The 12,947-nt window shown below is 30.4% G+C and overlaps 1 protein-coding gene across 3 annotated transcripts; it reads left to right on the forward strand.

The window, feature by feature from the left end:
- Window positions 1-1,217: 1,217 nt before the first annotated feature.
- LOC119634738 (protein phosphatase 1B) lies at window positions 1,218-11,412 on the forward strand. Of its 3 annotated transcripts, none has more exons than XM_038029074.1 (6): window positions 1,218-1,474; window positions 4,764-5,812; window positions 5,878-5,995; window positions 9,840-9,942; window positions 10,359-10,413; window positions 10,606-10,888. In XM_038029074.1, the coding sequence occupies exons 2-6, from the start codon at window positions 5,000-5,002 to the stop codon at window positions 10,630-10,632; spliced, it is 1,116 nt and encodes a 371-aa protein (XP_037885002.1). In that variant the 5' UTR covers window positions 1,218-1,474; window positions 4,764-4,999; the 3' UTR covers window positions 10,633-10,888. The 3 variants fall into 3 exon arrangements, with proteins under 3 accessions (XP_037885002.1, XP_037885005.1, XP_037885004.1); XM_038029077.1 differs by lacking the exon at window positions 10,606-10,888 and adding an exon at window positions 11,369-11,412 and having other exon boundaries at window positions 1,221-1,474; XM_038029076.1 differs by lacking the exon at window positions 1,218-1,474 and adding an exon at window positions 3,899-4,054.
- The last annotated feature ends 1,535 nt before the right edge of the window (window positions 11,413-12,947 follow it).

Consider the following 12,947-nt stretch of genomic DNA (forward strand, 5'->3'; position numbering starts at 1 on the left):
ATAAGCTAAAATTATTATTATTTCAAAAGTTAATAAAATAAAATTTTGTAAGTCAACTATTGCACACTGTAGAGTTTATTTTTTAATAAATTCTACAGTTTTTTTTTTTCAACTAAAAATCTGGTAACATTGATAGATTCTTTAGACACAAACCTATTTACTTGCTGTAACTGCGGGAAATAGATGTTAGGGGCGCAATCTCTTGCATATTCTCATAAGAGAGAATGAAATAAGAAAGAAACATATTTTGCTCTTTGCATCACCTTATGCGAATATCGTATATTGTGGAAAATTGCGAAACATCTGAAATGTCTGCAACTTACGATTTATGAAATGAAACAATCTATAAAGCATCGTTTTGCAAAGTTTGTGATTTTGCTAACTAAACACCATACATTTTATATAAGCTCTTTCTCTCTCTTTCTTTCTCTCTTTCTTTCTCTCTCTTATATGCTGTTCTCACGCTTAACCGTTTGAGTACCAAGCAGCGCGATCGCGCTGTTTAGATTTCATGTCGAGAAAACCCAGACAGTTTTGAAAAAAAACTGTCGAAGAATCCCAAGCAGCGCGATCGCTGAATCTGAAGGCAAACATAAGTTTAAGTTACGTGATTAACCCGCTTGTTATTGATTTGCTGAATTCTAGAAGAATAAGTAGGTTAAGTATACATCAAAAGAAAAAACTTATATTTTTAACTGAATACTGAAAATAAATTTCACCTCTTTTTCGTCCTCTTTAGTTCGCTTTTTATCTGAAGTTTTATCTGATATTTAAGAATAAGCATTATTACTGCGTTCATAGTTATCAATAGTTAGTTCATTAAAATTAATACAAGTATTAATTCAATTTTTCAATTTTCTCACTGCCTATGTACTAAGAATTTTTGTTACAACTGGCCACCTTTCTTAAATTCATTGAAAAATTCAGTTACGATATTAAAAGGAGAGCGAATCATTTTATTGCTCTCCTTAAGTGATGACAAGTGAAAAACCTATCAGCCTAACAAAATTATACTCTGAAATATTAAACGAGATATTGCAATATGTGAAACACTAAATATATTTATTTAAGCCATAAATTTAATAAAGTTTTTTTCGATCTGCTGCTTTTTAATAAATTTGTGTTTATTATTCAAAAGCAAGTGGTTTGAAAAAGTTTGTAGTTTTTTTGCGAAATCGTCTTTTATGCGCACAAATAAAAATAAATGTATGTTGGCAACATTGTGCTAATATTGTAATCAAAGTTTTGTTGTGGAGAAGAAAAGAATTGTTAGTTTATTTTGTTTTAACCAAATTAAAATTTTTAAGAAAGACTTCATGTTTTACTAAAAAAAGGCCTGGTGTGTGCGCGTGTGTTATACGTTAATCGAATATTTCAAGAAAAGAGTATAAAAGCGTGTTACTGAATCGTCGTTATCGAAAAAAAAAAGAAAAAAATATCCAATGTGCTATTAAGTGGAAGAAATCAACCCTTTGTAAGATATTTACAAACTTTTCAATTTTCTTTTTCAACTAAAATTTTCCACATTATTATTCTTAAAAGCGTTGGTTTGTTCATAAATGTAAATTTTTCAGAATTTTCCCCCTAATGAAATTGTACTGTATAATAGAGGAATTGCCGATTTTTTGCTTGTATTAGCCACCGGTTCCTTTTGCAAAACAATGCAATTGATTGGCCAGTGATGTTGTCATATTGTATTTTCTAATTTTAGAATCTTGCTTCAGAGTAACGATTTCGTAAACAATCGTTTCTAAGATTTCTAAATATCGCATTAATTTCATTTAACAAAAGGGAACGTTTTTTTTAAGAAATTGGGTTTTAATTTATATTTTTTTCTTTCCAATTATTTCTATATCTTACAATTCTCTAAATATTTCATATGTTTACAATGAAATTATATGAAATTCTCAAGAGAAGTTAGTGTAGGGAATCTTTAAATCTCTCTTCCTTCTCTCTATTCAGAATTGCCAAATTCGAATGTTCCACTTTAAGAAACCGACTTTCAGTGGACCGAAAGGATGAAGTAGACATGTAGAAAGTAATGATATTGCGGGAAACACTTGAAAATACAATCGAGTATTAATAGTGTCCAGAGTATTGATGACTTACGCAATTTTTGGTGATTATATTGTGTTACATCAACAGAGATTGCCAGTTTCCATGGATATCATTACATTAAATTAGGTCATCTGGAAAAATTTATGCGTTTCTAATCAATGTGAAGAGCTGAATCGATTCAGCCATGTATTCTTCTTTGAAATATATTCCAACGATTGCAACCGGCAGCTTTCTGCAAGCTTGCAAACAGAAACATTTAAAAATTAAAAATGCAAGAAATCAATATATGGACTCGCGTACAATTGGCAGAAAATGACGTGTGTCATTATTTTAAGGTTGCGATCTTTGAAGCTAAAGTTAGTGCTTTCAGCTGAATGATAAAATATTTTTAGAAAGAGCTTTTGCTAGATACAATAAAAGCGTAAATTTTTTTAAGAGTTAATTGAGGGTTATCAAGAACCCGTATGTAAGATGATGTAGCTAAATATGGCTTACAAATAGTCTGTTAAATCACATTAACAATATTTAAATAAATATAGGTTATGGCAGACATTGAACGAATCGCCTTGCCTAAAAATCAAATAAAGAATTATCGGTATAAACAAACTTTGATTAAAGTCGCTGTCCTTTAAGCAATGCTCCTTATGTCCACTTATAAGTCGATATGAAATTCCGTGCAAAGAGGGTTTTAAGCTATCTGCAACGTAGGTTGTAATAATTCTTTGCAACATTTTGAAAAACGAAAATAGTATACCCTTGCCATTTAGACATCATTTTTTATTGATTATTGAACTACTGTTATACATTTGGACGAAAATGTTGAATATGAATAAAAATTTGTCAAAATTTGCCATTAATGAAAGATATATATCGCTTGCGAAAATTTGATCAAGACTTTCACCTACTTGGGTACCCATGTCCATATTTTTGATGACTATTCTGGACGTGACGAAGAAATGCGTCAATCTACACCTACCGCATCTACTTGATTTAAATATATACAAATTAAATACCCATTGCAAACCTGTTTTGGCGGGCATTGACAAACATTCGGGTTTTAAATCATCAACTGTCATAAATAATAAGGTACGAGTTTCTTTCCTGTTGTGCTTACCGAATATGTGGATGATCTTTCTATTTCCCATCCGACCGTAGCATATATGCGGCAACGGGCGTCAATTTAGAATTCTACGCTCATCAAGAATACAAACACTATAGAAAATATAATAAGACAAGATGCGAAAAGAAAGCAAATATGAAAATCAAATGCTAAAAAATGCTTATCAGAATTTAATTCGAATTTAACTAAACTGGATTCACAAGTTAACGAATACAAATCAAAAAGCTCTCTATTAATTCTCTGGTCGTACAACGAATTCGCATTAAACTTTGGGGCTCCCAAGCTACCATTTAGTTGCGTGTCGGTTTATTCTCAAATTGTGGAGTAATTTTATTGATATATTTATCCATTCCTATGCATTGTTTATAGTCCATTTTCAGTAACTTAGAATCAGCGTAAGATATGTTTTTCGTTGGTCATCTTGTCCATGATTAAATAGAATATATTATATATATGGAGTCTAAAAAATAACACATTGCTTGAATATATAAATATATACACATATATTCATTTAATTTTTATTAATTTTTTCGCACATTTATAAAAACTACCGTAGGTAAAGCCTACTAAAAAATAATTGTAATTAAACATTTGGTCTGGCAATACTATACAATTGAGAGAATCCTCTTAGCTGAGTGAAGCAAAACATTGAAAAATTTCCTCATCTTTCTTTTTCATGTTAAACTGTCATTTGTTCTGTGTTTCTTTGATTCAATTTTTTTTTTTTTATAAGGAACTCTATTGAAAGCGCATTCATAAGAAAGAAACTCGCGAGATTTATGCAGTTTTTGTGTACAAATAGATTTTTCTTTTTAAATTTTCTACAATAATCTACAATGATGTTAATTTTAATTTTCGTGCAAAACGCGTAAATTGGTGAGGAATGAAATCGCAAATATATAAAAAAATTTAAATGTCGGAATTTAATACAATAACAAAGTAACTAAAGGGCCACCGTAAAATAGTAGAATGGTTATGATATAATTCTATTGAGCGCGTTGCTTTGTGATAAAATTTTCTTTTTTCGTAAAGAAATTAATTTAAGTTATTGGGATGAAATGTATTTTACTTGAATGTAGGCCAGCTTTTGGACATAATTAAGATCTCTCTCAGTCATGTACTTATGACTGCCTGTCAATGTTTGCAATGCATCCTCTGTTTCATCGCAGGCATGTCAAACACTAGGTGAATGTGCCATATCCGTCTGAACAGTGAATTCACATTTCATATGCTAAATTTGGAGAAGTATTCTCAATACAAAATATATAATATAAAAAATTATTTTCTATATATGTCTAGTTTTCAAATTTTCAAAACGATTTTTGGAAGATTGCATAATTCCTTACGGAGCCCTTGATGTTAAACTAGTTTGACACGCCTGATGTTGAATATTGAGAATTAAGGATTTTCCAGGTGGAAAAATATTGCGTCTGCGTTTTGTCATATTTTATTGATTTTCATTTTTTTTTCCGCTTTGCACGTATCTTTCGTTTTGTGTTGCAACTGGTGTTTTTTCATTATGTATTTAAATACAAAGCCAATATCAAATATTAAATTGTGCTTTCGGTTTCTTTCGCTCCTCCAGGTATTCAATATTTTACAGAACTAAGTACGCTTTTCAACGCTCACCTTCTACCTCTCAGTTGGTTTTTATCATAAACTTCAAAAGTTAAATCGGAATTTTGTAAAATTCCAATAACGGTTTTGTGTGCGGAGAGTCGTGGTCGTCGTCGTCGTCTTCGTCGTCGTTGTTATTCACAGGTAAACTCGTTAGAGTTTGCAATTTGCCCGCTTTGAATACACACAGCATGTTAAGGCAAGATGGGCGGATTTCTCGATAAACCGAAAACCATTAAGCACAATGACTCTGGCGAAGGCAACAAGTTACTTTACGGTGTCAGTTCTATGCAAGGATGGCGTTGCGAAATGGAAGACGCTTACTATGCGCGAGTCGGGCTTGCTGAAGGTCTTGATGAATGGAGTTTTTTTGCCGTTTTCGACGGCCATGCAGGCTGTAAAGTATCTGAACATTGTGCCAAGCATCTGTTAGATAACATTACCAGTACCGAAGAGTTTAGAAATGGTGACCACGTGAAGGGTATACGTACCGGTTTTTTGCACATCGATGAAGTGATGCGCAAGTTACCTGAACTTAATCAAAATGCAGAAAAATGTGGAGGCACTACCGCGGTATGTGCTTTCGTATCGCCTACGCAAGTTTATATTGCTAACTGTGGAGATTCGCGGGCGGTATTGTGTCGTCAAGGTGCACCGGTATTTGCAACGCAAGATCACAAACCTATCTTGCCGGTGGAAAAGGAACGTATTCACAATGCTGGTGGAAGTGTTATGATCAAACGAGTCAATGGGACTTTGGCCGTTTCGCGAGCACTTGGCGACTACGATTTTAAAAATGTTAAAGAAAAGGGTCAGTGCGAACAATTAGTTTCGCCGGAACCAGAAATCTTTTGTCAAAGTCGTCAAGATATGGATGAATTCTTAGTTTTAGCTTGCGATGGCATCTGGGATGTAATGAGCAACGAGGACGTCTGCAGTTTTATACACTCGAGGCTGAAAATCACTAACGATTTGGTAACCATAGCCAATCAGGTCATTGATACATGTTTGCACAAGGTACCGTATCTCAAAACACGATAATTAATAAACACTACGATTTCTAGTTATTATCCTTATTACAGGGCAGCCGTGATAATATGAGCATTATAATAATTGCCTTCCCCGGAGCACCTAAACCAACTGAAGAGGCGCTAGAAGCCGATAAACGGTTGGAGAAACAAATTGAGGAAATCACAAGAGGTTGTTTAAATCGTCTATTCTTTTGTTTCTAATGATTGCTATATACATATATATACAAACACACATACACACACACACACACACACATTTTTCCCCCTTTTATAAAAATTTGAAATTTGAAAAAATTTTTATTCCGATTTCGTGCTGCTCTATCCCATTCTATTCGATTCTTCCGTAATTGAATTTTTGTTTCCCTCGCTCCTTATACCCTTATAACAAAAAAAAAAAAAAAAAAAAAAAAAAAAAAAAAAAAAAGAGAAAAAAAACCAAACAGTATTATAAAATTTTAAAGCTTTAGTTTTTTGTTTAACAATTATTTATTTCTTTTGTTATTTTTTAATAATATTGACCCCCGGGGTAAATGCCAAAGATAATTATAAAACTTGTTAATATTTTTAAAGCCGTAAATATGTAAATTAGTAAAGAGCGTTTGTTAAAGGAAATCTGAAAGCAAACGTTTAAATATGTACTTATTTCGTAAATATTCGAATTTTTTTTTTCGCGTAGAATAATATTTACCATATTTAGAAAATCTAGTTAGCAAATGCTTTTTTCAATTCTATAACCGCATTAGAAAAATTTATTAATAATCGAAAGTATATCGAAAATCAACTAAAAATATTAGAAAAACTATTATTACTATTAATACGAATCGTTCGATTTTTTGTAGATAAATTAATTTCAGTAGTTTTAAATATAATCGGTATTTCGTATAGATTAGTTACTGAATGCAAGTAATTATTTATTTATTGCCAATGAGATGCTTTCCGTTATGGTTAGTTTTTTTTTTTTTTTCAATAATTAATGAAAGAAACTTAGACAACAAGTCACAATTAGAAACTGCCACCGCCTTACTTTACCTATTATTATTACACACATACAGTAGATACATATAATATTATTATCGATAAGTAATTAAGTATTTCGAATAATCATATTTTTACCTTCGTCTTCTCGATAAGTGTTTTAAAGCGAATTCCCATTCACCACCATTTACAGGAAATCTATTACTATCTTTATACTTTAGTTTAGTCCTCGTCACATCTCAAATCGTAATTATTTCACGCATTTGAGTTCGAAAATTGCTCAATATCTAAAATATTATATAAAGTTTGAATATTATACTACGACCTTAAAGATCTTTTCCTTAACATTGTTGTGTCTTTTCCGTCTTCTCTCTTATAACTTACGCAGTGTGGTTTACATTTGATAATGACGCTCATTATCTTCGATTTCGCTAATTTGCTAAGGCTTACTAAATCAAGATATAAATCTAAAACATTTACATTCCCTTCTTAGCACGAATTTGAGATATTAATCGAATGGAGGAAATTCCTAAAGTATTTTACCAACTTATAGTCTAAATGTGTTTATATGTTTTTCGTCTTCTGAAAGTTTTAAAAAATTCCATCTCTATTAATAACCTTCAACGAATATATATATATAGAAATTTGAGACTTTTTTATATTGAAAGACCTCTCCAGGGACACTCTTTCATCTTCGAAGACAGACAAAAGGTAGGCAAACATTCAATTGTAATTACATTTCGGAGCCGCGTTGGTCTCCGTACGCTTTAGGATTTCTCTAAAGTTGAGAAGAGAGTCGATCTATCAGTAATGGATATAAAAAAAAATCCCCTTTTCTTTCTTATCACCACTTGGACTTACGGTAATTTTCTCTTTCAACAATCACTTTCCAAAGAGCTCAAAATCTAAATTTTTTTTTTTTGGTCCTTAAGTATGACGAATCATTCAGGGGATGTCCCCTATTCGAGTAAAACGAAAGAAGAGAGGAAAGGGAAAGAATTAGAAAGTGATGGCCACAGTCTAGAGGATGCATATCCAATCGATTAGTATTATTATGCTTTTACGGGCTAAGCACTTGCTACAGTTTCGATCAAATAGGAATGCGTGACGCTCAATACGTGGACACTGAATATTGACTTGGTGGTCGTTTTTCCTACCTGCTCATTATAGATTAGTCATTCGTTCGTTTACGTTCAGCCACTCCTCTGTCCCTGTGTTGGCATTTTCAAAATCCAACTAATCCAATCACAAGCTCCACTCCAACTTGTTATATATGCCCTTAATGTTCATACACTCGTGTGAAATTCTTAGAAATATTAAAAAGAAGACCAACAATGAGTTCCTACACCCATAATATAGTTTTAAAATTTCATGGCCTTACTACCTTAATATTAATACTCTTGACTAATTGCATGACTAGTACAAGCCACTATAATAATACTTTAAATTTTCATTTAATTATCTTTTCTTGTACCCTAGGTGGTGGATAGACGATAGGGCATGAAGCCATAATTTACTTGAATGAATTTCTCATATAGAATAGTAATCCCTTTACACACACGCAACCAAAAAAATATTTTTCTATAGATTTTTCATTTTATAGTAATTTAATAGTCGAAATTAGAGAAATCCGATGACAATTAACTGAAGCGTCTTAAAATTTTATGGAATTGAGTAAAGTATAGAAATTGTAGAGAAACCTATATTATAATTTTGCGAAAAATATTAAAATAATTATAATAAGTACATTGCCAACAACGTAAACGTAGGTAAGTGTATTTGTAACTATAAAGCAATAGAAAAAATGAACTGAATTCACGAACTGCTGGCAAAAGAAAATCAAAAATTTTATATGGAAAAAGTAAAAAAAAAAAAAATTTTTTTAGATAATTAGAATTAATTTTAAACAAAATTTATTCGGACCTAAAAACGTATATTTATTATGTAAGACCTTATGCTCACACTGTAATTAAATCGAAAATTTTCTATCACAGCAACTCTCTAGTCAAATTTTACAGCATATACAGATAGATTTTATTAATAACTAAAAAAAGAAAAGAGAAACAAACAATACTAGTTAAAAAGAAAATATATGAACTCCAGTAATTAATTATGTATATTAATTTTTAAAAACCTAAAAGATAAATAAATAACATAACATAATATAAAACTCGAGGAGATTGTTTTGAAAAATTATTTGTAACTTTCTTTGCGATTATCGAACCCGATACTAATTGCAAAACGCATTCTTCATCCTTAATATAAAATATCCTATTATTATGTTAGAAAAGCAACAACAATTTTCTTTAAAATACATTCTCAGTTTATTTTCATTATTATTTCTTCATTTTTCTAATAAACCAAAAAAATAAAAATGAAACGCTTAAAGTAAAATCTGCTTCTTCTGTAACGGTAACTTAAGAAAAATAAAAAACAAAAAAAAAAAAATGTCAAAAAAAACACAATTTTGGCGTATGAGAATCGTGAGAGAAATTTAGAGTGTGAGAGAGAAAGAAACAAAGAGAAGTTAAGTGAGCATAAGGTACGTTAAAGTCTTGTCTGTTCAATAACATAATATTGTTTTCTTACATTACTACACATATATAGTTTTCATTTTATGTATCCAATTGATCGTATGGCAGTTTTTTTTTGTTTTGTTTTTTTTTTTTTCTTTTCCTTATTTATTAATGTTTTTCGTTTACCTTGGAGAAAGCATGCGCTCATGTATACGATTGTATCCACTTTGTGCTATCCCCTTGATATGATTATCCGTTGTTTCGGTGCATACAACAACAAATCACTTGAAAGCAAATTATTACCACACTTTATCTACGATATTGATTAAACCAAAGCTTGTTAATGCTAAAGAAATTATAAATTATAAATTTTATTTGTAATTGTTTACATTTATTTTCTTTTAAGTTTTTAAAAAATCCTACCCATTTAATATTATAGAGTAGTAGTTAGAAAGTAATCTTTGAAAAGTTTATATTTATTGTTAATTAATTTTCTAAATTATTCTTTTTTTTCCGTTACAGAGGAGATAGAAACTCATCAGATCACAGATTATTATGAATTGCTGCAAGCTTTGCAAGATAGAAATATTGAAGGTCTTCCACCAGGCGGCGGTTTACATGCAAAGTAAGTATATATATGAACATTTTTTTGAGTCTCTCTTAAGATCGAATAGGTTAAAAGATCAGTTTTCGCACAAAAGGATACAACTAGTGGCTAGCGATGTCTAATGCTTGAAATGAAGTATTTCGCTCCTTTATTGTTTGCTTTTGTGATGAATTCAAAAAATTTCACCTAAAAATTGGCGGAAATTTACTTACGCTCATAATACTTGCTTATTAGCATCACAATTGGCCAAGTACGAGCTCGTTTTAAGAACGAACGGATGAATTGACCACTTCGCAACCTAAGTGGGTTAAGCGATGGTCCGGTGCCCACAGCTTGCTGAATCAAAAGATTTGAGATTCTCTTTTAAAAGATCGGTTTTGCACCGCATGGATTTCTAAATGCTATTATTTTCTCTTTTTTTGTGTTTTTTGCAGATATCCAGTCATAGAGAGAACATTTAAGGAACTCTTTCCCGATGAAAAATGTGAAGTACGAAATTTGTTTTATAACTTTTAATATATAAATATATACAGCTTTTTATTTGCTTTTTTGATCTTTAATATGCTTGTCTCTCTTTCAATGCGTTTACCATTTTTCATATTTTTTCGATTGTTTTTTATTTTTATATTTACATTTTCTTATACTAAATTCTTCTTCCTTTTCCTCTCTTTTTCTCTACAGTTTTATGAATTTTATCAAATGCTCTGAAAAAAAAAAAAAACGCAAACAATCCCATGATAAACTCCTTTTAAACATAACCTCAAATTTTATGCACAAACATTATCAATCAAGATTATTTGTGCACGCCCTGTTCTCCTACCTCTTCGTTCTCGTCAATAATGTGCTCTGTGTATCTCTTTCTTCTGTTTCTTAAGTTTAGCGCTACCTACAACTAAATTGTATTTTGAACATTATTATTATTATATGTAAAATGCGAACCACAGACATGCGAAATTAATAAAGTTTTGTTCAAAATACTTTTGCTGCCGGAATGAATTTTAAATGAAAATCGAAAGAAATGTTTTTTACCAGCAGAGAAAATTAATTATGTACTCTGTCTGGTTAATTAACGATTATTTAATTGCAAGTCTCAAGTCTGTTTTTTCTTTTTTCATACCGACGTCACATGTTCACCCATTGTTTCTTTGATTTCTTCGTCTGATATCGCGTCTTTCTATAATGTACAACTAATTAATCGCTCATGTTGAATCATTCTATTTAATTATACGTGTTGTGTTACTTGTGTTATAACAAGCGAGATATTTCTGTTATGTCATGAAAGGAATAAAATATACTCCTTAAGTTAGATATGTCCTCGCAAAAGTGTTGGGCAAACATTCGATATAAACCGAACTTCGCATTCGACAGCGAATAGATATTTAATTCTAATATTACGTGTATATATGTATTTTTCCCAATTGTTGTTTGTTCTCTTTACTTACAGACCACAACGCATTGAAATCCTGTTAGACACAAAAAAAAAAAAAAGAAAAAAAAATAGTAAAAAGTGCAAATTTTTTGTTTATTTGTTTATTTAATGAAAAGAAAGGAAAAAAAATCTCTGATGTCAACTTATAACCAAATAGAACAACAATAACTACTATAACAACAAAAACAACAACAATCACTTTAATAAGAAAATCTTTTCGGTATCAACATAATAATAATAATAATAATAATGGTATGATAACTGATAACTTTTGTGCTCTTGTCAACTCCTCTCAATGTTTTAATGATGTCGACTGGACAACAACAAAGTGTATATGAATGCGTTTACCGCAAAAAATCCCAACTTTTGCTACACTCTAACTAACAACAATACCGTAAGAAATACTTAGAACGTATACACATACACCCGGAATCCATATACCTACATATTGAAATTGAATTTTTTTTATTTTTTTTTTATGAGTTTTCTCAAGGAAGAACAATGGATTCAAAAAAGGTTAGCTGTTAATATATTATTATAAGAAATTTAAATTTATACTTAAACTGAGACACGAAGGAAAACAAAAGAATCGTAATAATAATAATAATAATAATGAGAAATTAGTTGTTAAATAACCCAACACGTACATGATTACATATACATACATTTATATATATATATATATATATATTATAATACACATCATAGTGATGACTTAATAACAAACTCGCCCACAAACAACAGTTAATAAAAGAAAAATAAACATAAGTTTTCGACAAAATGTCGAGAAAAGATTTCCGAATGAAACCCTGAATTAAATGTAAAGCAGTTCTTTAACATTACTATGACGATAATCGATACATTTAGTCTGAGTGTTGTCGCATAATAAAGTCTCTCTCCCTCTATCTCTCTTTGTATAAGAGAGATAAAGCAGATTAATAGCCTTTACTATAATCTCTTTTTCTGCACGATGCAGTTAGTTTTCAGTTTCAAACAAGCGAATCACGTAAGCTGAAGTGATCTTAAAAGAATTTTAGTGATTTTCTTCTGTAAAGTCGTGCGGTCGGTCGGTAGTCGGTCGCTAGTTTATGTTTATTTTTCTATACTGCAAACCACTTAGAAATGAAACATTTGTAAATTATTTAAGGGGTTTTTAAAAGGGAGAGAAAAAATAATTTTACTTGTAATTCCTCACTGTTTAGCAAAATATATGGTGTGTTAATGTGTTTTTTTCTTTTTTTATATATTGAATACAACTACTAGTTCTGTTCTTTTTTTTTTTTTTTTTTCATTGTTAAAGAACGTTTCTCTTCCCGTTTGCTTCTCGTTTTTATTACAATTCTATTACAATTACGTTACTATTATTACTCTAATTTTTTTCTTTTTTTTTTTTACTTGCAATGTATGTTTGAAATAGTTTGTGTAATTTAATATAATGTTTGTTGACCATATGCCTCCATTTTATCATTAAAAACTACAACACTTTTACACCAACAAGAACAACTTAAATTCCTAAAACCGACGAGTATGTAGTTTAAAAAGAAAAAGAAAAAAAAAAAAACAACCAAAACAAAAAAAAAAAAATAAGAAAACA

The sequence above is a fragment of the Glossina fuscipes genome, unplaced genomic scaffold (genome assembly GCF_014805625.2).
Source record: "Glossina fuscipes isolate IAEA_lab_2018 unplaced genomic scaffold, Yale_Gfus_2 3, whole genome shotgun sequence".
Classification (NCBI taxonomy): domain Eukaryota; kingdom Metazoa; phylum Arthropoda; class Insecta; order Diptera; family Glossinidae; genus Glossina; species Glossina fuscipes.

Bases quoted from the DNA above. Each gene is read 5' to 3' on its own strand.
- LOC119634738 (XM_038029074.1), top strand. From the start codon at position 5,000: ATGGGCGGATTTCTCGATAAACCGAAAACCATTAAGCACAATGACTCT. The intron at 5,996-9,839 runs GTTGTTTAAATC...TTTCCGTTACAG, and splicing joins AATTGAGGAAATCACAAGAG to AGGAGATAGAAACTCATCAG. The intron at 9,943-10,358 runs GTAAGTATATAT...TGTTTTTTGCAG, and splicing joins GGCGGCGGTTTACATGCAAA to ATATCCAGTCATAGAGAGAA.